Source organism: Phocoena sinus, chromosome 15 (assembly GCF_008692025.1).
Source record: "Phocoena sinus isolate mPhoSin1 chromosome 15, mPhoSin1.pri, whole genome shotgun sequence".
Classification (NCBI taxonomy): Eukaryota; Metazoa; Chordata; class Mammalia; order Artiodactyla; family Phocoenidae; genus Phocoena; species Phocoena sinus.
The window spans coordinates 39,934,978-39,961,723 of record NC_045777.1 but is presented as its reverse complement, the minus strand read 5'-3'; the positions used below and the strand labels follow the sequence as shown (position 1 = coordinate 39,961,723).

At 38.5% G+C, this 26,746-nt stretch overlaps 2 protein-coding genes across 4 annotated transcripts in view; one reads left to right on the top strand and one right to left on the bottom strand.

Moving 5' to 3' along the window:
- Positions 1–26,746, top strand: part of TASP1 (taspase 1) — a 248,776-nt gene that overhangs the window by 128,443 nt on the left and 93,587 nt on the right. The window lies entirely within an intron of this gene.
- Positions 8,162–9,201, bottom strand: LOC116740733 (replication protein A 32 kDa subunit-like). The gene has a single exon (XM_032606610.1). It carries the CDS (start codon positions 8,849–8,851, stop codon positions 8,363–8,365), a length of 489 nt encoding a protein of 162 aa, XP_032462501.1. The 5' UTR covers positions 8,852–9,201; the 3' UTR covers positions 8,162–8,362.

The following is a 26,746-nucleotide window of genomic DNA, read 5'->3' as shown; positions in this document are numbered from 1 at the left end:
TGCAGATTATGATCCAGTGGGTCTGGGAGTCTGCATTTTTCATAAGCTCCCAAGTGATGCCATTGCTGAGGTCCATACATCATATTTTAAGTAGCAGAACACGCATTTTGATGGCTGAAGTGGTGCTGTCCCCAACTGTGCCTTGCCTATAACACTCACCCCATACAATTTACCAGTCTCTTCTCTCATCGTGTTCTGTTGGATCTAAAGCTAAGGAGATCTGGTATATATTCTTGACCCTAGGTATCCCTGAGAGCTTTAACAGATAGTTAACGAGTGACCATATGGGCTAGCATGGTTAGAGACCACTGAGTCAGGATTATGGTGCTGGCAGGAATGATATTAGCTTTCCTGACTCATCTGGGATACACCTAACCCTGATAAAAATTAACCAAGTTTGTGTTGCAAACAGAAGTGGATAAAACAACCTGCTAACTCTAAAATGTACTGATAGAGGGGTTAGAAAGGCAGAATGCTGAATCAAATGTGTTTTATTTTAACCAGCTCTGTCCATGGTGGCTGGTTAATTTGGGCCAAAAGATTTATTGTTGAATCATGGAGACACTGCAGTGTAAAATGTAGGAGCAGTCAGTTTGCATTTTTATTAGCTTTTTATTGAATACATGTCATGGTTCTCATTAGTGAATCACAGCATGATTGAGCCCATAGTATAACACATCATGACCAAAGGATACCTTACATTTTTATTTTCAGAATGTTTTGTTCATATCATGAAAAAGTACATTTACTTGTTTCTTGTATTTGTCTTTGATGAAAAAAAAATTTTTAACAAGCATTGGCTAGTAGAAAACATGGATAGTCATTTAAAAAAATATGAGTTAGACAGGAAAGAATTAGAGTTCTTTAAAATTCCAGAGTCATCATTTCAGGTCTGCATGGACCAACGTTGAATGGAAGAGCAGGTACATTCCAGAGGCGGTTTTGGGGTATGGGATATCATGGGCTTGGAAATCAGACTTGGGCTGGAATCATAATGGAGGGAGCAGGTTGGAAGGGTGTGTCCACCTGCTCCCACCAGGACTGGAGCATCTTTCTTTATGGAGGAGAGACATACAGATATGCTAATTATCATTGATGTTATCACTTTGTACCATTGCACCTCCTGTTAGTTGGGATTCAGTGTTGTATATTTTGTAATACTGAAGAGTTCTGTTTTCCCCATCTATTTCTCTGTATTCTAGCCATAAATGAGAAAGTTTTCTTGGTTCTTCATAATTTCCTGGTAAATTGTATGTGTTATAATCTATCATAATAATCATTATTTACTAATATTGATGATAGAATAATAAGCTTCTGATTGAATTCTGCTAATTTTATTTATTTATTTTTTTGGCTGCCTTGGGCCTTTGTTGCTGCATGTGGGCTTTCTCTAGTTGAGGCGAGCGGGGGCTACTCTTTGTTGCGATGCATGGGCTTCTCATTGCAGTGGTTTCTCTCGTTGCGGAGCATGGGCTCTAGGCACGCGGTCTTCAGTAGTTGTGGCTCATGGGCTCTAGAGCACAGGCTCAGTGGTTGTGGCGCACGGGCTTATTTACTCTGCGGCATGTGGAATCTTCCCCGACCAGGGCTCGAACCCGTGTCCCCTGCATTAGCAGGTGGATTCCCTGCACCACCAGGGAAGTCCGAGACATAATATTCTTAATGGAAATATTTTTCATATATTTGTCTTACATGTCTTCATTCATCTGATTTGTCTTATCAGTTTTGATTTCATTTCATATCTTAGTAGCAATTCCTTCTTTGGAGCCTTTCACATTAGAGTTGTAGCCTGTTTGCATCTGGAATAAGCATTCACACAACAGACTTGAGTTTGTGCACAGCCCTGGGCTTTCCTCAGCACAACTTTTGTAGGTTAAACCCTGCCCTGTCATCAAGTTCACGGATATGTTTCAGAACTCACTGTGTGCATTGCACAGGTAAGTTTTATTTTGATCTTCAAGTTTGGGCAATTCTCATTAGCAAGTCCTAGATATCATCATTTACTTCATTTCTTTATATCTGTCTTTGTAATATAAACAATTTAGTGCAATTTCTTGAGAAAAGAGTGCATGTTTCTCTTTCTGCTCCTGTTTAGAATGCCTTCCATCCTTATGACACCTGGAAAAGCCTGGCTCATCCTTCAAGGTTGAGCTCAAGTGTCTTTTCTTTTCTTCGGCCTCCCTCCTACCCTCCCTGCTTCCCTTGCCCAGTCCAAAGATTTGCTCCCTTCGTGGTCAGTGGTGCCATGAGGTAGCGCATGTACCATTTATGGTTGTTCCCCTTTATAAAGCCTGAGAGCTCCTTGAGGAAGAAGCCGGTGCCTTAAAGATATGGTTGGTACTCAATAAATGTCTGTTGACTTGAACTCAGTAACCCTTTGCATATTTTGAAGAACTGTCAAACAGATTCTGATTGGCAAAATGACTTAATTGTTCCACGTTGGAAAACCAGGGCTAGTGCTCCTGCTTGTTTAAGAGCTTTAGATATTCATGCTGAGAGCTCTGCTCTAAAGAGAAGGGTGGTTTAATTTTAGTTTTGATAAAATCCATTGAAGTTTTCACACGCTTCCATGATTGTGGTAATTAGAGTACTTTGAGCTCTAGGTAACAGAAATCACTACTCAAACTGGCTCAACAACAAGGAGTGCAGTGGTTTCACAAAGGAGGAGGTTCCAAGGTAGGTGGACTGCAGGGTTCATTGGTTCAAGGCTACATTGCTGACATCAAGTATCCAGTTCTCCATGTCCCTTGCTTGCTATGCTGTCATCATTGCTGGCCTCTTCTTCAGGCTGATGGCAGAATGGCTATTGCATTGCCAGAAAAACTCATCACATGAAATCTCTCGAGGAAGGAAAAACAATCTCTTTGTGTAACTCTCTTCTAGGAGTGAGGGACACTTCTCAGACGCTCCCCAGCTGACTTTTTGCATTTTGTTGATTGACTAATGTTGGGTCACAGGCCCATTCCTGAGCTACTCACTGACAAAGGGGATTACCCATGAACCAGTCATGAGCACAGAACATGCCCTTAGGTAGGTCATGTTCATGACTGTGGGCAGGGGTGGGGGTGGAAAGCAGAACAAGATCAGGATTCTCTTAGGACCGGAGAAGGAAATAAATGCTGTGTGAGTGACCACCAGTATCCAGCTAAACTGACCACTTGTTGAGCATTTACTATGGTCAGGCACTGTGCTAAGTACTTTTTACATAATGATTCTCATTTTCAAATGAGAAAACTGAGGTTTAGAAAAGTCAAACAGTGCCTGAGTGCTGAAAGAATCTAAACAGACTTCACTCAATGACAGTAGAGAAATGTGAAGAAGTAGAGGGGCCAAATAGAAATGTAATCAGCTGTTGTTGTACTAGAAATGGTATAGGTAGGTATCTAGAGAGTTAAAAACATGTAGTTATCATTTAAATCTGTCCTTACCAAAGCTATGCCTCTTGCCATTATTTTTGGCTAACAGAAAGCTGGCTGTGGAAAATGGATGTTTTTGTTTTGAAAAATCAAATGCAGTTAGATTAAAAAAAAAACACCATGCCACCACAAAGTTTGTTTATATCTTCATTTCACTCAGATTGAATAGATGAAATGGGATCTGGCTGTTTTCATATTGTTTATGTTCTGCTTTGCTTCTTGGTTCTGGGACAGGATTCCTGGTTCTGCTTGAATCTGGGTGCCTCTCAAGTATCATTTGCAAGATTATTGTGGAAATTAATAAAGAGAAAGTATTTCTGTTCAGTAAGCATTGTAATCGTCCTACTATGACATAAAACAATGCTATTTTATTGGCATTATAAAATACCTTTCAAATGTGTGTTCTTGGAACCTCAGTCTACTTTGTTGTTCTTTTTTAGTTCAGAGGGAAGGAAAGTGATTTACATAAGTAATCACTGTAATATTTTATTTATTTTTATAAATTTATTTATTTTATTTTATTTATTTTTGGCTGTGTTGGGTCTTCATTGCTGTGCTCAGGTTTTCTCTAGTTGCAGAGAGCCGGGGCTACTCTTCATTGCAGTGAACGGGCTTCTCATTGCGGTGGCTTCTCTTGTGGAGCATGGGCTCTAGGCGCACGGGCTTCAGTAGTTGCAGCACACGGGCTCTGTAGTTGTGGCGCACAGGCTTAGCTGCTCCGTGGCATGTGGGATTTTCCTGGACCAGGGATCAAACCCATGTCCTCTGCATTGGCAGGTGGATTCTTAACCACTGTGCCACCAGGGAAGTCCCTACCACTGTAATATTTTAAATGAGGGGTCATGTGCGGGTCTTACTTCTTTTCATCTCATTTAATATAAGGGCAAAGTTAGATGCTTGATCTGTGTTTCATTTATGTGTAATACAAGGACCTATGTAAATAAAGTACATGAAATCAAAGTAAAGTTGTTTTTACTCAATGAAGCTATTATATAAATGTCGTGTGTGTGTGTGTGTGTGTGCGTGTGCATGGACAGGAATTGCACAGAAGGCTGGGGAGTGATGTATCCTCTGATGGATAGCTGCTGATTTTTGTTTCAGCCATCATATTGCAAAATATTAGGTTCTTAGGTGAGGTTACTCAGTCTGAACTAGCAGTGGGTAGCTGTTTAGCTACCTATTGCTGTTAAACAAATCACCCCCAAACTCTGTGACTTAGAAGAATAACCCTTTTCTTATGATTATATGTGTTAACTGGTTCTCAAGTGGATGGTTCTTTTGCTGGTTATGCTTGGGGATTCTCATGTGGCTGCGTTCAGATAGTGGTTTAACCAGGTGTTTGGTGGGCACAACCAGAAGGTTGGACTCAGCTGGTTTGCTGGGGTGTTTTGACCTTGCTGGCTACCCATGTAGTATCAGGGCTAATCCTGCTCTAATGTGGCCTCTCCCTCAAGGCAGCTGGATTCTTACATGGTCACTCAGGACACTCAAAGTACAAAAGCAAAAGCTATCAAGCCTCTTTAGGGTTTAGGCCTGGGACTGGCATTGCGTTAGGTAAAGTGAATCACAGGGTCAATCCAGATTCATCGTGGGAGGGGATTACATATGAGTGTGAATACTGGGCAGCTTTGTTCATTGGGAGCCATCTTTAAGACTAACCACCTTAATAACTGTTTTTTTTGAGTAATCATTCTCTTTGAGAACCTAAAAGCTATGGACTCTCTCCCTAGAAACATTCATGTGAACACAGTTATCTGCATAAGTGTACACACAATTCTAGAAAAATTTCATGGAGTTCCTAGCTGGACAATCCATGATTGTCCAGGTAAGTACCCCCAGTTTAACTTACGCAGTTTAGGAATTTACGAACTCTTAAGGTAGCTATTTAAATAGTAACTTAATTATTTTAAAATAGCTGCATAAAATTCTATTCTATGGTGGTTTTAGTCTCTTAGAATGACCAGTGGGTTATTTCCTGGTGTTTTTTTTTTCTTTTCTAAAAACAGTGATTTTCTTGTACATAGCTTTTGTATACCATAAATTCCTAGAAATATACTTTATGACTCAAAAGGAATGGCCATTTTTAAGGATTTTGGTGGATATTGACGAATTGTATCTTTTTTTCTTATTAAGAAATAAGTTTTTAAAAATTGCATTATTGGATACATATAAAATAATGTACTATATATGTAAGTTATGAAACAAAATGAAATCACATTCCTTGAACTTATCATTAGCTTAAAAATGAACACAAGTAATAGTACTGTATCCTCTTCTGTTCTTTCCCAAACCCCTGCATCTTCTCCGTAGATAACTACAATCCTGAATTTTGTGTATCTTTTTTTTTTTTTGCTTAAAAAAAAGTTTAATCACATATGTGTGTATCTCAAAACAGTATATTGTTTAGTTTTATGATTTTTTTTATTGAGCCGTAGGAACATGGTATTATATGGTCCTCTGTGATTTACTTCATTCACTAAATATTATGTTTCTGTAGTATTTGTCCATATAGTTGCTCTGTAAAATTAAAAAAAATTTTAACTTTTAATATTTCATTGTGTATTGACAAATTTATACTTTTATTATTACAAAATATTCTTTATCTCTAGATAGTCTTCTTTGTTTTGATGTTTACCTTGCTTAACATTAATATAGTCACACCAGCTTTCTTACGTTTAGTGCTTGTCTGGTATATTGTTTTCCACCCATTTTACTTTTAGTCTATCTTGTCTTTATATTAAAGTATGTTTCTTATAAACAAACTGGGTCCCTCCCCTTTTAAAGTTAATGCACATTGATAATCTGAGCCTTTTTACATGGAGTGTTTAGTCCATTTACACTTAATGTAATTATTGATATGATTGGGCTAAATCTACCATCTCGCTTTTTGTTTTCTATTTGTTCTTTGTTTCCTTTGTTCCTCTGTTCTTCTTTTCCTGTTTTCCTTTGGGTTATTTTTAATATTTCATTTTATTTTTCTCTATTAACATTTTGTTATACTTTTGTGTATTATGTTTTTTGTGGTTGCTCTAGAGACTACACATGCATCATTAATTTACCATAGTCTGCTTTAGAATAATAATATATTACTTCACAAACAATGTAAGATTCTTTCAACAGTATAAATCCATTATTTCTTTCCCACCCTTTGAGGTCTTGAAATATATTTTAATGTCCATATTATGTTATAAATGCCACAGTATCTCATCATTATTTATTTTTGCTTTAAATAGTCAGTTGTCTTTTAAAGAAATTTACACCCATGTACACACCCAAGTACACACCCACACATGCCTAATAGCTTTAAAGTTTTTTAAAAAATAATTTACCCAAGTGGTTTCTCTTTTTGGTACTCTTTATTTCTAACATCAGTCTTCTGCTGGTATTATTTTCCTTAGAATGCCCTTTAGTATATTTATGGTTCAGATCTGCTGGTGATGAGTCTTCTCATCTTATTCTATCAGAAATGTCTTTATTTCCCCTTTATTTTTGAAGGATATTTTCTCTGCATAGAGAATTCTATATTGACTGTGTTTTCCTTCAGTAATTAAAAATGTCATTCCATTGTCCTTCTGTTTCTGGTGAGAAGTTTTATGGTTGTCCCCTTGTATGCCTTTTTTTTTCCTGCCTATTTTTAATATTTTATCTTTGGTTTTCAGCAGTTTGATTATAATGTCCCTAAATCTGTTATTCTTTGTGTTTATCCTTTTTGGGCTGAGCTCCTTGGGTTATTAGGTTGATGTCATTTGCCAAGTTTGGAGGATTCTCAACCATTATATCTTCAGGTATTTCTTCTGTCCTGTTCTCTTTTCTACTTCTGGGATTGTCATTGTATGCATTATCCTGTAGATATGGAGAGCTTTGTTCCATTTTTAGTCATTCTTTACCTCTCTATGTTTCAGTTTGGATAATTTATTATGACTATTATTAAGTTCACTGATCCTTTCTTTTGCTATCCTGTTTGCTCTTTTTTTTTTAAAGCAGTTATAGAACTTTTATTTGCATGTTACACCTCATTAACTTATCTCAGAATTAGCTGACATGATAAAGTATTAATTATTACAGTGTAAAAAAATAACATTTTTACAAGTTACTGCAATAGTAGAACTATTTTATTAAACATATGAATGTACTTATTTTGTACAAAACACATATCTTTCTCTCTGCCCCATGAAGCCACCATTCTAGAACCCCATGCTTATAAAAACACACTTTTGGCAGCAATTATGACAAGGTGAAAGAAAGTGCAATTCTGAAAGTAACAACACATAACCACAGTGGGGAACAAAAACAGGCAGAGGTTAATGGGCTTCGTGGCTAGCTCTCTGCTGACAGGCCCTAGTCCTACTCTTAACAGGAAACAATTCAGGAATAAAAACTCCTGAGTATGCTCAAGATGCTCTTGGTAGCATCCCTCTTCCAATTCCATTTATCCTGATATTGTAACTAACTAATTTGTAACTTCTTTAAGAAATTCCGCCCTGGTTTACATCCCTGTCAATTGCCCATATCCCTCTGAGCTTCAAAAACACAGAAGAGGGGCTTCCCTGGTGGCACAGTGGTTGAGAGTCTGCCTGCCGATGCAGGGGACACAGGTTCGTGCCCTGGTCCGGGAAGATCCCACATGCCGCGGAGCGGCTAGGCCTGTGAGCCATGGCCGCGGAGCCTGTGCGTCCGGAGCCTGTGCTCCGCAACGGGAGAGGGCACAACAGTGAGAGGCCCACGTACCACAAAAAACAAAAACAAAAACACAGAAGAGTAGTAAGTTTCAAAAGGATGTCAATTGAAACCTTTTATAGATGAAACCTACTTCCTAGAAGTAGTACATATACTTCCAAATATATGTACAGCTGGAGACAAGAGATTGTGTAAAAAGTCCAGCTGGAAAATATCTCGGGTACCCAGTTAGATCCAGTTATTCTGCGTCTGTGGATTTAAAATGAGCATCATCCACAATCGATGTGTCCCTCGTTGCTTAGAAAATCCACAGTTTGCTTGATTGAGGCTACAGTCATGTGTTGGAGCTGATTCTTGAGATCCTGAAAGTTCAATCCTTCAGGCCTTGGGCAAGCCTTAATCAAATTCAGTACCTGGTTCTGGGCCACAGTGAGGCCATTTGCTGGCATGAAGCTATTCCCACCAAAGTTCCCAGTTTCACCCATTCCTGGATTGCTGATAGGTGCTCTCCCTGCTGAGGGTTGGCTGTTAGACTTGCTCGGCATCATGTGTGCATTGACTACTTCCAGTATATGTGTGGTGAACTCATTCATATCCTCCAGGGGCATGATCTTAAAAGCTACCAGGCTTTTCTTGTTCTGAAAAGATCTCAGATGACCAGCCACTTTCACATACGCTTCTGGAGGAACCACAGTGTTTTCACTGCTGGCATCACCTGTGTCAACCCACTGGTGAACATCCATGGGTGCAGCCGTCATGTCATCTGTTTTGTAAACAATGTTGGTTGCAGCCTTCTCTGCATTTCTGATTATCCCCACAATAGTGACCTGTGAAATCTCAACATTTCCAAATTTGAACACTTCATTAACCAGAGTAGCAGAAAGCGGCTGACATATGGTACAGGGTACAATCTGCTGAGCTCAGGCTCTAGATTTCCTTCCAGCCTGGGAAGGTGTCAGTGATCCAGAGCCCCCAGGGGACTGTGTGTAGCCTCCGGCTCCCCCAAAAGAGGAACTGCTATAGCTTTCAAATCCACTGGTCCACATCTTCGTCACGATTCCCTCAGGAAAGAGTTCCAGAAGGTTCCGGCCTGGTGGGTTCCCCTAACCGCCTCCTCCTATTTGCTCTTAAGCCCATTGAATGCATTTTCATTTTGGATACTATATATTTTATTTAAAGTGTTTCTATTTGGTTCATATTTGAAGATTGTCTCGCTGAGATTTCCCATATTTTTATGAAAATTTCCACCTTTTCCATTAGATAGTTACATAAAATAATTATTTTAGTTAGTTTAAGGTTTGTATCTGATAATTGCAGCATCTGGGCCATTAGTGGTCTGCTTCTGTTTACTGTTCCTTCTCTTGTTTATAGGGCATGTTTTTGGCTTTTTCATTTATCTCATAATTATTGATTGTATGCTAAAGATTATGTTTGGAATACAGACAAGACTGAAGAAAATATTTGCCACTAAAAAGGGACACACTCCTTTTTACATACATCTGCAGTGTTATTTGGAATTGAGTTGGGGCTGGGTATTCTTGCAGCAGTGGATACAATTCACTCCTGGCTTTCAATATTTCAATGCTAGTATTAGGATTTACCATTAGGCAGAGCTTGGGATCTGAATACCAGCAAAACTCCCGATATCTCTTTATGTTATTTATTGTTCACCTGTCAGCTTTTGGAATCACGGGGAAGCTTCTCTCTTTCTCTCCTTCTCCCTCTCCCTCCCCCTTTCCCTATCTCTCCTTTATCTTTCTTTCTTTCTTTCTTTTTTTTTTACTGCTTTGCCTTGGGTGATAGCTCTATGCATCCAGGTAGGTGAGGAGGCTGTCTTTTAGTTTTCCTCTTCTGTTCCCAGCCTTCAGCAGCTTCTGCTTTACACTTATGGAGGACCTGTGTGCCTGAGGGTGTGGATATCTTTCAGCTCCCCAGCCCTGCCCCAGGAAGCCCTGCTCTTGGTGAGGACCTACAGGAAGGAGTCAATGAGTGAAATCAGATTTGCTCAGTGAATGGGGCTTCTCTGGATTCTAATTCATCCTGTCAGCACCTATGGTCATTTAAAGTTTGTTAAATGACTAGTTCAGCTAGTTTCTCCTTAACCTTGTCTGTAGCATTTCTCCTTTCCCCACTGCCTTCTGGGTGATAAAAAAGCCATTGGCCTCTTCTGTCATAGGAAGGGCTTGTCCCTTTTGGGAATTTAGTTCTTTGAGGTATTTTTGCATCATTATCCCTCTGAGTTTTTAAAAAACTGTAGTGTTGTAGCTTAACTGGCTTATTGGTTCTCATTGTTAGGGTGGCTCTTGTTGGCTTTTGTTGTTAGGGTGGGGGTGATAGAATCTTGTAGATTTCTTCATCTTAACTAGAAGTGGAAATTCAAGTGATCAGTTTTGGTGGCTTGCAAGACATGGTAAAGAGTTTGGAACCTTTTTATTTTGGCTGGTAAAATTGTTCCATCTCTTGTCAATGGAAGCCACTTTAAGCTGGCTTCTGTGGTCTTTGCCATGACGATCTTTGATAGCTTCCTTGCTTTTCAGTAGAACAAGATACCTCAGGCTCCTCTTGGTCACTTCTTTAGCCAGACTCAGAACCAGTCATTTTCCCAAGGATCCCTATTTCTTTTTAACAGGAAATGGTATGATTCTAATATGATAACCTAATTTTATTATTTTCACTGTAATTTCCACGTTAGCCTCTGGGTAATGATATTGTCACTGTTGCTTTCTCATATGGAGTTCATGGTCTCAGCAGTAAATATTTTTATTGGAAATCAAAATGAAAGTTTAGCCTACTGGTTTATAACTATATGCTTGTGGATTTTTAAATAAAATGATAGCTGTGTGGGTTCTTAATCTGGGGTTTGTGGACCCTATGGAATCTATGCATGGATTTTCGTGGAGAATTCTGTGTATTGACTGAAACTGTTTAATTTTAGGCAAAGATATCTTTTTTTCTCATAACTTTGGGGAAGTTAGGAAGCATAATCTTAGATAATTGAATAAAATTGTAAATAAATTTCTTGTCTAAAATAAAAAGTTAAAAAGTAATACAAGTGTGTGTATTTCCTTCTTTTACTAACATTATTTCTTAATAATCGTGTCAAACGAAAACCTTGAAAAATGCTAAATTTTATATTGTCTATTTATTTGCCTTTTGCTGCATGTCTCATTTGTTGTGGTCTACCTGTTTTGCTTTTTCCTTCTTTTACCTGCTTATATGATGGTTATGCTAGTTGGTGGTAGGAAAGCTTTGGGACCATTTCTTTATTCTTATTCCTTAATTTCTACTCTGATCTAGACAAATGAATATGATTACCACTTTCCTTTCCACCTTCAGAACTTTTCTGCCTTTCTTCAATCTCAGAACCACCCTTGATGCTGTGTTGAGTAGCGAAAGGGATAAGCAATGACTGGTGAACAGATTTAACACTTTTTTTCCATCTTATTTCACAAGGCCTCTAAACACTGAATGTTGTTTTTAAATTGAGTACAGCTTTGAAACTGATGAAATGATTTATATATTGCCTCTCTTTTGTACAGAGCAATTTACTGAGATGTAACATCAACTCAAACTTCCCTTTTTGGCTTTTAAAGAGGCCCTGGCCATTCAAATCACCCTCATAAATCACTTCTAAACTTTGTCATTAGGAAAATTATTAATTAAATGTTTAATATATTGGTTGGCTTAGTAGTTATAGGTTAAACTTACAGTATAGTATAACTGTCTTGCTTATGTTCTTTCTGTCTGTGGGCTTCATACTACATATATAATCAATATGTGTGCTGAAATATTTATCTTACATTACATCACATCTACATTATTGTAGATGTTTACAGCTATGTCTTGGCTTTTTTTTTTTTTAACTCATAAAATGCACATTATGGTTTTGATGGAAAATGAAATCTCCACTTTTAACATTATTCCTTTGGGACTGTTTAGTGATTGTTTTTAGGATGTCATGGTTAAAATTGAGGGCTATCTACAGTCCTAAGTATTGGTATCAGTATTTGTTGTGCTACTTATCTGCAGGTAATTATTACTTTGATCTTGATCATGGATTCAGGTTTTTGAGGCTTTTGAGTTTTCTTTGCTTGTATCTCCTTTATTTGCGTGCTGATATTAGCCTTATTTCTGCAGTGGTGGACTATCTTGAAACAAGCATATTAGAGTTACAAAACTTGGATTTTAGACTCTTAGCTCTTCCACTTCACTTTTCTTATTTGTCAGGTTGGGATGATAGTACCTTCTTTGCAAGTTACGTGTAGGGCCTTTAAATGATGACATTTGTGAAAACCCCAGGTACACGGTAGTTGATCAGTTAATGGTGAATCAGTGAGTCAGTGACTTTTTCTCTTCCCCCTTAAAAAAGAAATAAATTAAAAAAATAATCTAACTATACTATATCATGAATTAACAGCTTTTTAAAAGGGTTTTCTCCTAAGTGGTCAGTTCATTGCAAGCCTCTTAACTAAATTTTACCAAAAGTTATTGAAATTCCAAAAGTACTTCCAGCTATAAAATTTTGTCCTGAGGAATTTGAAATCATTTAAGCTAAGCCATTTATTTTTTCCAATGAGGAAACTGAGATATGGAGATCTTAAGTGACTCATTTCAGGTTCCACAGCTGGAGGTAGTTCCCCTCACCTCCCTGATGGAACAGAAATCCAGATGGAAGCTGTACAGGAGCAGCAACTGAACATGGCCAGCAGTGCTGCTTGTGTGATGGCTGCTGCTCTAATGAAGTTCTCAAGTGGAGAGAAGTCTAATGCTCATACATATAGTATGTTTTCCAGACAAATGCAATAGTAGCATTAAGGGCTCCAATGTAGCCAAGGAACACAACAACTCCTGCTGGGGTGATTTTTCTCATTCTTTCTGCTGCCTGGGACCATGTGTCCCTGGTGCCCTGATTAGAGTGTTGTATTTAGATAACTAAATTGAGAAAATTTAGAGCAGAAAGCAAGATCCTATTTCATCATCTGTATTCATGCTCATGAGTATTGCTTAAGTTCCCACACTGAGATGTGACTTTGACAAAGAGAGGGGCCCAGGGAAAGAAGAAGTGACTCAAGCTTTGGGGTGGGCACCTCTGTGTTGTTAACCACAGATCTCTGACACTCTGCTGTGACAGATTGGATCAAGGATTTTCACACTCATGTCTTTTTTTTTTGAAACTTTTTTGTTTGTTTGCATGTCTTAGTTTCTTTGAAATAGATTTCAGTCTATGAAAATATTTGCATTCGCAAAACTGGAATTCTTCCCATTTATGCAACTTGTTCAGATAAATCTTTTGTGGTTTGGTTATACCTTCTCAATAAAATTGATACTAGTATAATAAATAATAAATATCAAGCATTTAGTGTATTTAGCATATGCCTAGCACTGTGCTCTACATGAGAGATTTTCCTGTTTAATTGTCACCATTCTAGTATATTTTTCTATATTTTAAATAATTATGAAAGGCTAAAGCACATATCAGTTGCATCCTAGTTTGTAAGAGAGGTCTCTAGGAGATAGTTGTAAAATTGGTTTTTCTATTGGTTATTTATTATTTATTAAAAAAAATCGGAAAAGCCTGAGTTGTTTTTGATAGATTATTGTAAATATCCAAAGTATGCTGATGGTTACAGGTTAGAGAGAACTGAATACTGGGGAGACACTAAATGTGTGTTGGTAACCATACCTTTTGGACTAGACCGGATCAGACATCTTCACTACTTATTCCATCTCTTTATAAAGCTCCTTATGTTTTCTTCTTGTATGTAATAGGTTCCAGGTTTGATAGCCATGGGGACACTGTGAAGACTGAAATCACGTGTGTTCTATCACTTTTAAGGCAGCCCTCTCTTTAATTTCACAAGACAGACTTGAAAACCAGAAGTAACCCAACTCCAAAATTGGCAGTAAATCCTCTGACAGGGAAAAGGTGACGTACTGTGTAATAAATTCCTTTGTTGAAAAAGAGATGTTGCAATAGTGGAAACTGAAGTACCAAATGTTTCCTTTTAGATTTGGAAAGGCCTTTCCTCATTACTTATCTGTCCCTGTGGACTTCTAACAGGGGATGTGTTAAAAGATTTTTCAGATGCCCACTCGCCGCAGTGAGAGTGGATGGCAGCGTTTATAAGATGACATAAATACTTGAAGATCATCAGGAAGCCTTGGAGATGTGTAGTGTGCCAGGGGTACTGAATGTGAGCTTTTGTTGCTGCTGATCCTGCTCTGGGATGCAGGCTGCCTGGGAATGTGGGTTATTTCTCTCCTGTGAATGCAGCTTCACTCTCCCTCTCTGGGGGTCTTTGTATCAGAACTTAGGTTAGAGTGGTTTAGAAGAAATAAAGTCTCCAGAAGAAGAGAAAGATCTGTGGGATTAGGATTTATAGTTAAAAATCCTAATCTCATTTTTAGGTCCTCTGCAGGAATTATATCCTAATCCTCTACCATTTAAACAGTCCATTAAAACCCTACATTAAAAACTTGACACATAACGGCCTTTTAAATTTTCGTTTTGTAATAATCTGGCTCATGCCCACCACTGCTGCCACCACTAAATGAGATGAATATAAAACAATTAAAAATTATCTTGAGATGCAGTGAAGATATATCTTAAATGTCAGCCAAGAGTTGGTAAGTTTTCATGTTTCTCTGTCCTTATTGCAAATGCTTTTCAGTTTGCCACTTAACCTTTTGGAACTAAAACGTGATTTGACAATATGACTTTATTGGGCTATTATATTACATATTTTTAATTATCTTAATTTGAAGGCTGCATCTATCACTAATGCTGAAGTGAAAATACCAAATGTGTGATGGAGGGCGGATGAAATAAAACACCTGGAGCATTCTTCACGAACTCAGATATAGGGCAGTGAAGTGTATGGGACCAAATCCCATAATGGGAGACCCTGCCTTGCCCTTTACTATTGTACCTGAAGAGAAAGTACGGTGAATGCAGGAGTGTAGCATTGATGTTGGGCATTGAACCTCTTGGGAAAAAAGATAGGTGTTTATTACGGAAATTGGGAAAAATAACAGAAGGAATGCATAACAAACAAAAATCATGCATAACCCATAATCCCTGGATAACCACAGTTAAAATGTTTCCTACCAAACTAAGTGAAATCTTTATCATATTATTTGTTTTGTTCTGATAATGAAAGGTTTACCCACGTGATCATTTTGACCCTAGGTGAGAGCTCAGCTTTCTTGGAAGCAGCAGCTTTCAGAATTGCAAGTCAAAGGCTAAACTCCTCTTTAAATGTATTCTAGGCTCTCAGTGATGATTGTCAGGCTAGCTGGGAATCACCTTGTTCTAACAGAAGCAAAATACAGAGAAAAGGATGAGGAGAGACAAGAAAGTGATAGCTAATGGTTTTTCTTAAGGCAGTCATTATCCATTGCAGTATGAAGTGCTTACTCAGTGCCCAACCCCACGCTGAATGTTTTACGTTTGTTGTCTCATTTTGTCCTTGTGAGGTAGTTACTACTCCCATTCCCCATTTTCACAGTAGAGGAAACTGAGACTTAAATAAAGAGTCCCAGACTCAACTCAGCCGGATTCAAACATCAGTCTGACTGCCGAATAGAAAATACTAACCCTTACTCTACAGGACTTTATGGCCTTAAGGTAGGGAGGGGTGCGTGTGTGTGTGTGTGTGGGTGTGTGTGTGAGTGTGTGTGTGTGTGTGACAGAGGGAGAGGGAGAAGGAGGAGAGGGAGAGGGAGAGGGAGAGGGAGAGAATGGATGAGAGAATGAGAAAATTGAATACGTAGAACACAGAAGGTGACCCTGCTGCTTAACCCACAATTCTCAGGTTTTTCCTTTAGTAAAGATACAGAAGCTCTTCTGTAACGTAGGCCAGAGTGTTCACTAGAGAAATGATGGTGTTGTTGGAAACATCAAGATGAGGAAAAAACAAAGATACTCTATTAACTCTTCTAGTTTCCCAGAGTTGGCAACTTTTTCTAGATTCTAAACAAACCCACAAATAGGCACTCTAACGATGGCCTCGCAGAAGTGGTTTCACATGGCTCAGGGAAGTGGTCGTCCTTTACGTGGATAAAAGGGGCTCTTAAATATCTAAGACTCCGTTTTCAGGCATCATAAGGATTTATTTTAATCAAATCAGTCTTATTTATTCAAACAAATTATAAAGAAATTTGGTTTTTGGTAGAAATTAAACATATCACGAATTTTCCAAAATAACTCAGTTAAGATAAATGTTATCAAGCCAAATAATCTTTTTCATGTCTTCCTGCTAATGGTGTCTGATAAATACATCTACATGAACTTATCAGAAATTGTATTTGACTCAGTACAAAGTTGTATGTTTGAATGGAAGAAGTCATCTTCTTTCAATGTAAAGTTTTCTGAGCCATTTTCTTTCACCAGCAAATGGCTATCTATATAGATTAAGAATGCATTTGGTACATGTCTCTTTTTGAATTATGATTTTCTCAGGGTATATGCCCAGTAGTGGGATTGCTGGGTCATATGGTAGTTCTATTTTTAGTTTTTTAAAGAACCTCCATACTGTTTTCCATAGTGATTGTATCAATTTACATTCCCACCAACGCATATATATAGAATCTAAAAACAAAAACCAAAAATGGTACTCATGAACCTAGTTGCAGGGCAGGAATAAAGAGGTAGACATAGAGAATGGACTTGAGGACAGGGGGTGAGAGGGGGAAGCTGGGGCGAAGCGAGAGTAGCATTGACATGTATACACTACTGAATGTAAAATAGTTGGCTGGTGGGAAGCAGCAGCATAGCACAGGGAGATCGGCTCGGTGCTGTGCGATCACCTAGAGGGGTGGGATAGGGACGAGGGGAGGGAGGCTCAAGAGGGAGGGGATATGGGGACCTGTGTGTGCATATGGCTGATTTGCTTTGTTGTACAACAGAAACTAACACAGTATTGTGAAGCAATTACACTCCAATAAAGATCTATTAAAAAAAAAAAGAATGCATTTGGCCCCAAATGTTGCTTGGTGGTTGAATGGATAAGCAAAATGTGGTATGTACATACAGTGGAATATTATTCAACCTTAAAAAGGAAGGAAATTCTGAAACATGCTACAATATGGATGAACCTTGAGGACATTACATTAAGGGAATTAAGTCAGTCACAAAAGGACAAAAGTGTATGATTCCACTTACATGAGATACCTAGAGTAGTCAAATTCATAGAAATGGAAAGTAGAATGGTGGTTGCCAGGGCTAGAGGGCAGGGGGGATGGGGGAGTTGTTGAATGGGTACAGTTTCAGTTTGGGAAGATGAATAACTTCTGGAGATGGATGGTGGTGATGATTGTACAACAATGCGAGTAAAAATGCCACTGAATTGTACACTTAAAAAATGATTAAATGGTAAATTTCATGTTATATATATATATATTTTACCAAAATAAAGAAAAAAAGAAGAATTCATTTGGGCTTAAAAAAGAGAACTCAATTATAGTGGCTTAAACAGATAGATTTTATTTTCTTTTGTTTTAAATCTCATGTAACAAGACACCTCAGAGGAGACTGGGGCTGGTCGGGCTACCCAGCAATGCTGTCTGGTACCTGGGTCTGTCCTTTGTCTCCCACCTTCCTCAATGGGTAGGCCTTCCTGCCCATGAATGTCACCCCCTGCTCACAGGATGGCGTCTGCACCTCGTTTAGCTGTGCAGGTGCAGGCATGGGAAGTTGGATTTAGTCAGATGTTGCAGAGACATTTAGCATAGTGCTCCCTGAATATCCATACACTCCTCTGTGTTTCACAGCCCACCCCCTCCACCTCTACCCCCCCCCCCACCCCACCGCGCCCCGTTGCAGTTGCCTGAGACCATGTGGCCATGTGGCTATTTCTGGCCAGTGGACTAGCGTGGAAATGATATGTGTGACTTCCAGGCTAAAGCTGTAAAGTGGCCCTGGGTAGCCCTCTCATTCTCCTGGAGGGGATATGATCCAGGAGGTGCAGTTATAGATGATGGAGCCTCCATTAGCCTGGGTTTGTTCCTGAGTGACTGTTGGAAGCACATTCCCTGGTGACCCAGGTACAACTTATAACATTAATGAGAAATTATATTTTTGTTGTGTTAAGCCACTGAGATTTGGGGGGTGTTTATTGTTGCAGGCTCGTATAGTTATTCTGACTGATACTCCAGCGTGGGCTTTTGCCAGATAAGTTTGATGAAGTGAGCAAAACATGGAGGCTTTCAGGAGTAAGAGAAAGGGTATAAGTTGATGAAGCATGGAATTTTAGTTGGATAAGGAAGGAAGTGAGGATCTAAGGGCAGTGAGGGATAGTTACAAAGCAGCAGAATTAATGGGATGGCACTTTTGGTGAGGTAGAGGGAATGTTGGAATTAGAGTAGTCAAGAGATGAGCTGGAAAGTTAGGAGGGGTGGGATGACTGCAGCTGGGACTATGGAGAAGTTAATGTTATTGATTATGGCAGAATCGTGGGAGTGAACTTACAAGGCAGTGTGGATAATTTGAAGAGAGGATTTCAGAAAATCCAGAAGCTAAGGTATTGGGTAATACCTAATATTTTAATATCTAGTATATGTTAAAATCAGTAAGAATTATGACAAGGTATAGTGTTGCGCAGAGTAGAAGTAAGCTGGGAGCTTAAGTCTCAAAGAAGTGAGTTTGTAAGTCTGAAACTGTTTCTATTCACCCTCACTCCAGAATGGTAGTTTAACCGATTCTAGGTTGACAGGTGTTTTTCTGTTTGTTTATTGCCTTAGCATCTTTAAGATATTAGCCTTCTGACCTCTTCTGTTGCTTGGGAATATGTAACTTACCAGTTAAATTTTTAAATTAAAAAAATTTTTTTTGGAGATCACCTTTTTCTTTGTGATTAGTTTTCTTTTATATTTTTATGTTTTATTTATTGCTTTAATACAAGTGCCTAACAAGTGCCTGGCATAAAGAAGATGCCATTAGTGGCTTTGGGGATTCCTGTTTCCTCCTTTTCTTGGGGACTTAAGGAGTGGGGGTGGGGTGCAGAGTTCCTAGTGCCATCCGCTCACACTGACACCCACAGCGATGGCAGTCACTTGGACTGGACTTTGAACATCAGCCAGGCAGGGTGCTGCAGAGGTGTCCCTAGGTCCCAGCTGTATGACTCCTTCAGGTCTGGAGGGTCCCTCTGTGACTTTCCCGCTTCTCTCGGGGACACAGAAATCATTTGGTTGCTCCCATGCATGAGAGGGCACAGCAGCTCTTCAAGGCTGCCCATCTGCCCAGGTGCTTGCTGAGACTCTCCTTACTGAGAGAGTAAAAAAAGCTCTCTCTTTTTTTTAACATCTTTATTGGAGTATAATTGCTTTACAATGGTGTGTTAGTGTCTGCATTATAACAAAGTGAATCAGCTATACATATACATATATCCCTATATCTCCTCCCTCTTGCATCTCCCTCCCTCCCACCCTCCCTATCCCACCCCTCTAGGTGGTCACAAACCACCGAGCTGATCTCCCTGTGCTATGCGGCTGCTTCCCACTAGCTATCTGTTTTACATTTAGTGGTGTATATATGTCCATGCCACTCTCTCACTTTATCCCAGCTTACCCTTCCCCTCCCCGTGTCAAGTCCATTCTGTACGTCTGCATCTTTATTTCTGTCCTGCCCCTAGGTTTGTCAGAACCATTTTTATTTTTTTTTTTAGATTCAATATATATGTGTTAACATACGATATTTGTTTTTCTCTTTCTTACTTCACTCTGTCTGACAGACTCTAGGTCCATCCGCCTCACTACAAATAACTCAATTTCATTTCTTTTTATGTCTGAGTAATATTCCATTGTATATATGGAATATATACATCTTCTTTATCCATTCATCTGTCGATGGACACTTAGGTTGCTTCCATGTCCTGGCTATTGTAAATAGAGCCGCAGTGAACATTGTGGTACATGACTCTTCTTGAATTATGGTTTTCACAAGGTATATGCCTGGTAGTAGGATTGCTGGGTCATATGGTAGTTCTATTTTTAGTTTTTTAAGGAACCTCCATACTGTTCTCCATAGTAGCTGTATCAATTTACATTCCTACCAACAGTGCAAGAGGGTTCCCTTTTCTCCATACCCTCTCCAGCATGTATTGTTTGTAGATTTTTTTATGATGGCCATTCTGACTGGTGTGAGGTGATACCTCATTGTAGTTTTGATTTGCATTTCTCTAATGATTAGTGATGTTGAGTATCCTTTCATGTGTTTGTTGGCAATCTGTATATCTTCTTTGGAGAAATGTCTGTTTAGGTCTTCTGCCCAATTTTGGATTGGGTTGTTTGTTTTTTTGATATTGAGCTGCATGAGCTGCTTGTTAATTTTGGAAATTAATCCTTTGTCAGTTGCTTCATCTGCAAAGATTTTCTCCCATTCTGAGGGTTGTCTTTTCATCTTGCTTATGTTTTCCTTTGCTGTGCAAAAGCTTTTAAGTTTCATTAGGTCCCATTTGTTTATTTTTATTTCCATTTCTCTAGGAGGTGGGTCAAAAAGGATCTTGCTGTGATTTATGTCATAGAGTGTTCTGCCTATGTTTTCCTCTAAGAGTTTGATAGTGTCTGGCCTTACATTTAGGTCTTTAATCCATTTTGAGTTTATTTTTGTGTATGGTGTTAGGGAGTGTTCTAATTTCATTCTTTTACGTGTAGCTGTCCAATTTTCCCAGCACCACTTACTGAAGAGGCTGTCTTTTCTCCATTGTATATTCTTGCCTCCTTTATCGAAAATAAAGTGACCATATGTGCGTGGGTTTATCTCTGGGCTTTCTATCCTGTTCCATTAATCTATATTTCTGTTTTTGTGCCAGTATCATACTGTCTTGATGTAGATTTGTAGTATAGTCTGAAGCTCAGGAGCCTATAAAGCTCTGTTTTTCTTTCTCAAGATGGCTTTGGCTATTCGGGGTCTTTTGTGTTTCCATACAAATTGTGAAATTGTTTATTCTATTTCTGTGAAAAATGCCATTGGTAGTTTGACAGGGATTGCATTGAATCTGTAGATTGCTTTGGGCAGTAAAGTCATTTTCACAATGTTGATTCTTCCAATCCAGGAACATGATATATCTCTCCATCTGTTTGTATCATCTTTAGTTTCTTTCATCAGTGTCTTCTAGTTTTCTGCATACAGGTCTTTTGTCTCCTTAGGTAAGTTTATTCCTAAGTATTTTATTCTTTTTGTTACAATGGTAAAAGGGAGTGTTTCCTTAATTTCTCTTTCAGGTTTTTCAACATTAGTTTATAAGAATGCAAGAGATTTCTGTGCATTAATTTTGTATTCCGCTACTTTACCAAATTCATTGATTAGCTCTAGCGGTTTTCTGGTGGAATCTTTAGGATTCTCTATGTATAGTATCATGTCATCTGCAAACAGTGATAGCTTTACTTCTTTTCCGATTTGGATTCCTTTTATTTCTTTTCTTCTCTGATTGCTATGGCTGAAACTTCCAAAAGTATGTTGAATAATAGTGGTGAGAGTGGACAAGCTTGTCTTGTTCCTGATCTTAGAGGAAATGGTTTCAGTTTTTCGCCATTGAGAATGATGTTGGCTGTGTGTTTGTCATATATGGCCTTTATTTTGTTGAGGTAAGTTCCCTCTATGCCTACTTTCTGGAGGGTTTTTATCATAAATGGGTGTTGAATTTTGTCAAAAGCTTTTTCTGCATCTATTGAGATGATCATATGGTTTTTCTTCTTCAATTTGTTAAAATGGTGTACCACATTGATTGATTTGCGTGTATTGAAGAATCATTGCATTCCTGGGATAAGTCCCACTTGATCATGGTGTATGATTCTTTTAATGTGCTGTTGGATTCTGTTTGCTAGTATTTTGTTGAGGATTTTTGCATCTATGTTCATCAGTGATATTGGCCTGTAGTTTTCTTTTTTGTGTGACATCTTTGTCTGGTTCTGGTATCAGGGTGATGGTGGCCTCACAGAATGAGTTTGGGAGTGTTCCTCCCTCTGCTATATTTTGGAAGAATTTGAGATGGATAGGTGTTAGCTCTTCCCTAAATGTTTGATAGAATTCGCCTGTGAAGCCATCTGGTTCTGGACTTTTGTTTGTTGGAAGATTTTTAATCACAGTCTCAATTTCAGTGCTTGTGATTGGTCTGTTCGTATTTTCTATTTCTTCCTTGTTCAGTCTCGGAAGGTTGTGCTTTTCTAAGAATTTGTCCATTTCTTCCAGATTGTCCATTTTATTGGCATATAGTTGCTTATAGTAATCTCTCATGATCCTTTGTATTTCTGCAGTGTCAGTTGTTACTTCTCCTTTTTCATTTCTAATTCTGTTGATTTGAGTCTTCTCCCTTTTTTTCTTGATGAGTCTGGTTAATGGTTTATCAATTTTGTTTATCTTCTCAAAGAACCAGCTTTTAGTTTTATTGATCTTTGCTATTGTTTCCTTCATTTCTTTATCATTTACTTCTGATCTGATGTTATGATTTCTTTCCTTCTGCTAACTTTGGGGTTTGTTTGTTCTTCTTTCTCTAATTGCTTTAGGTGTAAGTTTAGGTTGTTTATTTCTTGTTTCTTAAGGTAGGATTGTATTGCTATAAACTTCCCTCTTAGAACTGCTTTTGCTGCATCCCATAGGTTTTGGGTTGTCGTGTGTTCATTGTCATTTGTTTCTAGGTATTTTTTGATTTCGTCTTTGATTTCTTCAGTGATCGCTTGGTTATTTAGTGGTGTATTGTTTGGCCTCCATGTGTTAGTATTTTTTTTTTTTTTTTTTTTTTTTTTTTTTTTTTTTTTTATGCGTTACGCGGGCCTCTCACTGTTGTGGCCTCTCCCGTTGCGGAGGACAGGCTCCGGACGCGCAGGCTCAGCGGCCATGGCTCACGGGCCCAGCCGCTCCGCGGCATGTGGGATCCTCCCAGACCGGGGCACGAACCCGTGTCCCCTGCATCGGCAGGCGGACTCTCAACCACTGCGCCACCAGGGAAGCCCTGTTAGTATTTTTTTACAGATTTTTTTCCTGTAATTGATATCTAGTCTCATAGCATTGTGCTCGGAAAAGATACTTGATACGATTTAATTTTCTTAAATTTACCAAGGCTTGATTTGTGACCCAAGATATGATCTATCCTGGAGAATGTTCCATGTGCACTTGAGAAGAAAGTGTATTCTGTTGTTTTTGGATGGAATGTCCTATCAGTATCAGTTAAGTCCATTGTGATTAGTTTTTAATATTTTCTCTTTGTCTTTCTTCCGGCATTTTCCACTATGGTATACCTAAGGATAGATTTGTTTTTATTTACTTTTGTTGGAACTCTGTATGCGTCTTTAATTTTAGGATTTCCTTATAGCTTAAATTCTGAAAACTTATTTATTATTTCTTCAAAGATTAGTGCCCCCTCCCCCATTCTTTCTCTTCTCTTTCAAAATGTCTATTAATATGTTAGATCTTCTCATTTTATACTTTAGGTTTCTTAACTCCTCATTTTCCTTCTCTTTATCATTCTAAGCTGCTGTAAATTTTGGCTATTGAGAATAAAGCTGCTATGAAAATTCAAGTGCAAAACTTATATTTTTCTTGGATAAGGTACCTAGGAATGAGGAACTGTGGTTTTAGTAGTAAGAAATATTTATCTTTCCTATGTCAATTACCCTGGAAAAAATGAAAAATACAAACATTTCTTAGTCATATTTCATAATAAAATTTATCAGCACACCTGTTGTGAGATAGTTGAACTCATGCTTTTTCCACCTCTGAAGAGTCACACACTATCATACATTCAACATATTCCAAGATAATGCTTACTAACATGTAGGAAGATACTGTTCTTTACAAACTTCAATATATTATGAATAAAATGCATTCATATTATATATGAACAAAGAAGTCTTATTGAGAACTCTGTTGTGATTTTCTCTTTAGAACAAAGGTAAGAGTTGCAAAATCTCTAATTTTAAAAGAGGATGATTTCAATTAGTCCATCTTCAAGGAAATGTATTTATAAACTGCCTACATACTTCTTACACCAGTTATGTCTGCTTTAATTAAGGAACGAAAATTTTCCTCATTTCCCAAGTGAGAAACATTTCCTAAAATCACATCCCCAGAGTTGTTCTTAGTCTAAACTTCCATATAGAAATGTCTGGAATAGAAATTTTTAAATATCAGAATCCAAGTGTCTAAGCTTTCACATTCAAAAGTGCAGAGAATCTCAACATCAACAAACTATATTTCTACGAAAATCAAAATTACGACTTATATAGCCCTTATTTAAATAATAGTGATGTCACTTTAGAGTTAACTGTAGGTAATCACTGGATTGTAATGCATGCAGAGATGAAGAAAATTTCAAGTGTTCCTAAATATCATTATAAAAATGAATATTTTACATTATGTAAAATTATGATTATTATGATCTCTAGAGAAAGATATATAAAGATTATGAACAAATAAACTTCAGTAATGACAAAGTAAAATTTTTACCTTCATTTTCAGTTGCTTTCTAAAATTACTAGTTAGTCTCAACCTCATTGAATTAATGAAAATAAAATGTATCCCATGACAGATTTTTGTGGCAGAACCTAGTCCTTTAAAAAACATATGAAACAAAAATAGCACGAGAAGTTTCCTGGTACAAATTATAATATAATATTTAGATCCCCTCAACCAATTCTTGGAAACTCAACGTCATTGTTTGTAAACTAGTCATATAAAATGATTCTAAAAGTATAAATGAGTTTACATCGACCAATTGACTCTGACAAGCTGCCATCCCACCACCTACCACAGATAGCGTCCAACAGAAGCTTGTGGTGGTTAAAACACATTTCACCACCTGCCAAGGAGGCAGACTCCACGGTGGAGAAGACTGGAGCTGTAAGACACAGGTGACAGTGTGCCACACAGTGGCAGTGGTGCTGGCCAGTGGAGCAGGGGTATGCATTGTGTATCCCCCAGAACCCAAGAAGGCTGCTCTGCCTGCATCAGTGTACCCTTGTGTGGCACAGAACTTGCAGAATTTTAGCTTCTGTGGAGTTCTCTGAGGACGAATGCGTGTACTGCCATCAGGCAGTTAGAGGTAAAGACATCAAGATGCTTTCAATCCTGGATCCTGGAGTGAAGAGGCTGAACTTTGTACCCTGATTGTACAGCAGGTTAAATTCTACATACCATCCTCTCTGGAGCTGCTGCCACAACTTCTCCTGGTGGGTGAAGAGTCATCACAGTGCTTTTTCACAGGGGCAATGTAAGAAGGAATGACAGCCTGGGCACAGCTCTGCACAAAGTGAAACACCTCCTCCTTGGAGGGAGAGTCAAGGTCATCAAAAAAGATACCCCCAATACCCCTCCACTCCCCATGATGGGCTATAAAAAAGTCATCGTCACATCATTTTTAAAATTTTGGGTAGAGATCTGCACCGTGTTGGTCACAAGCCTCCTTTAGAGTCCCATGAAAATGGACTGCATCCTCTTGGTTCAAGTATGTTGGGGTAAGGTCACATCCACCACCAAACCACCACTGCTTGTTACCTACCAGATCAAGGCATGTGATTCTGATGTGGACTTGGAGATGCCAAGGAAATGTATTATAATTCTGATGTCTGGGTATGAGGCATACTGGAGTCTCAGTAATAGGAAACACGCTAGGAAAGAGTGAGCTGGGACTGGGCTAAGGTTTGGGATTTGAGGGAGAGACATGGCCATGGAGGTTGGCTCTCAGCAGGCTGTGGGAATGTCCAGGGTTTCTGATGAGTCCAGAGTTCTCAGCTAAATCCTCAAGGTTGGTCTGTAGAGCACACAGTCAAGGCACTGGCATCTGGACTGGCCAGAATGGCAGTTAACTGAGTGTTCAGTAGCCAACCAGGGGTCTAACACCTCCGGGGAGATCTGACAAAATATAGCAGCACCTCTGCCAACTACTGTGTCCTCTGGTCCTAGCACCAAGTAGGTGCTCATTAACAATCTGTTGTGTGAACAGATGGGGAAAGAAATGAAAATAAAGTTCATATTTTGGGGACTGATAAGTACCAGGCAGGAATCTGCTTCCAACCTTTGCCCTAGACTCCTAACCAAACAGGAAGAATCTGGAGAGATACCTCTAGTGGTGGTTTTGTAGATTCCTTTGGGATTTCTACATAAACAATTATATCATCTGCAAATAGGAGCAGTTTTGCCTTTTTCTTTCTGATCTTTAAGCCTTCTACTTCATTTTCTTGACTTAGTGCAATGGCTCGAACCTCCGGTGTATTGTTGAATAAAAGCGATAAAAGCAGACATCTTTGCCTTGTTCCTGATCTTAGGGAGAAATGATTCAGTCTTTCACCATTAAGTATGAAGTTAACTGTAGGTTTTTTGCAGATGTTCTTTATTTCTAGAAATTAATAGTTGAATTTAGAGGCTTGATCAGATTGAGGTGTAATTTTTTTGGTGTGGGGCAAGACTACAAAGGTGTAATTTTATCAAGGGATATGTAATATCTGTATCTTTTTGTGATATTAGCAGCCATTGACGATTGTTGCCTATAGCAATTATTAAATTATAGGTTACAAACGGTTATATTCTAATTTTGTTAATTTCTTATTCATTTATTAACTGGGATACTACTATGGAGAAAATTTTCCTTCATAAACCTTCTGGTTACCCTGCTACACAGTTCCTATAGGAAGGACAGAGAAATGCTTGATTGTTTTCTTTC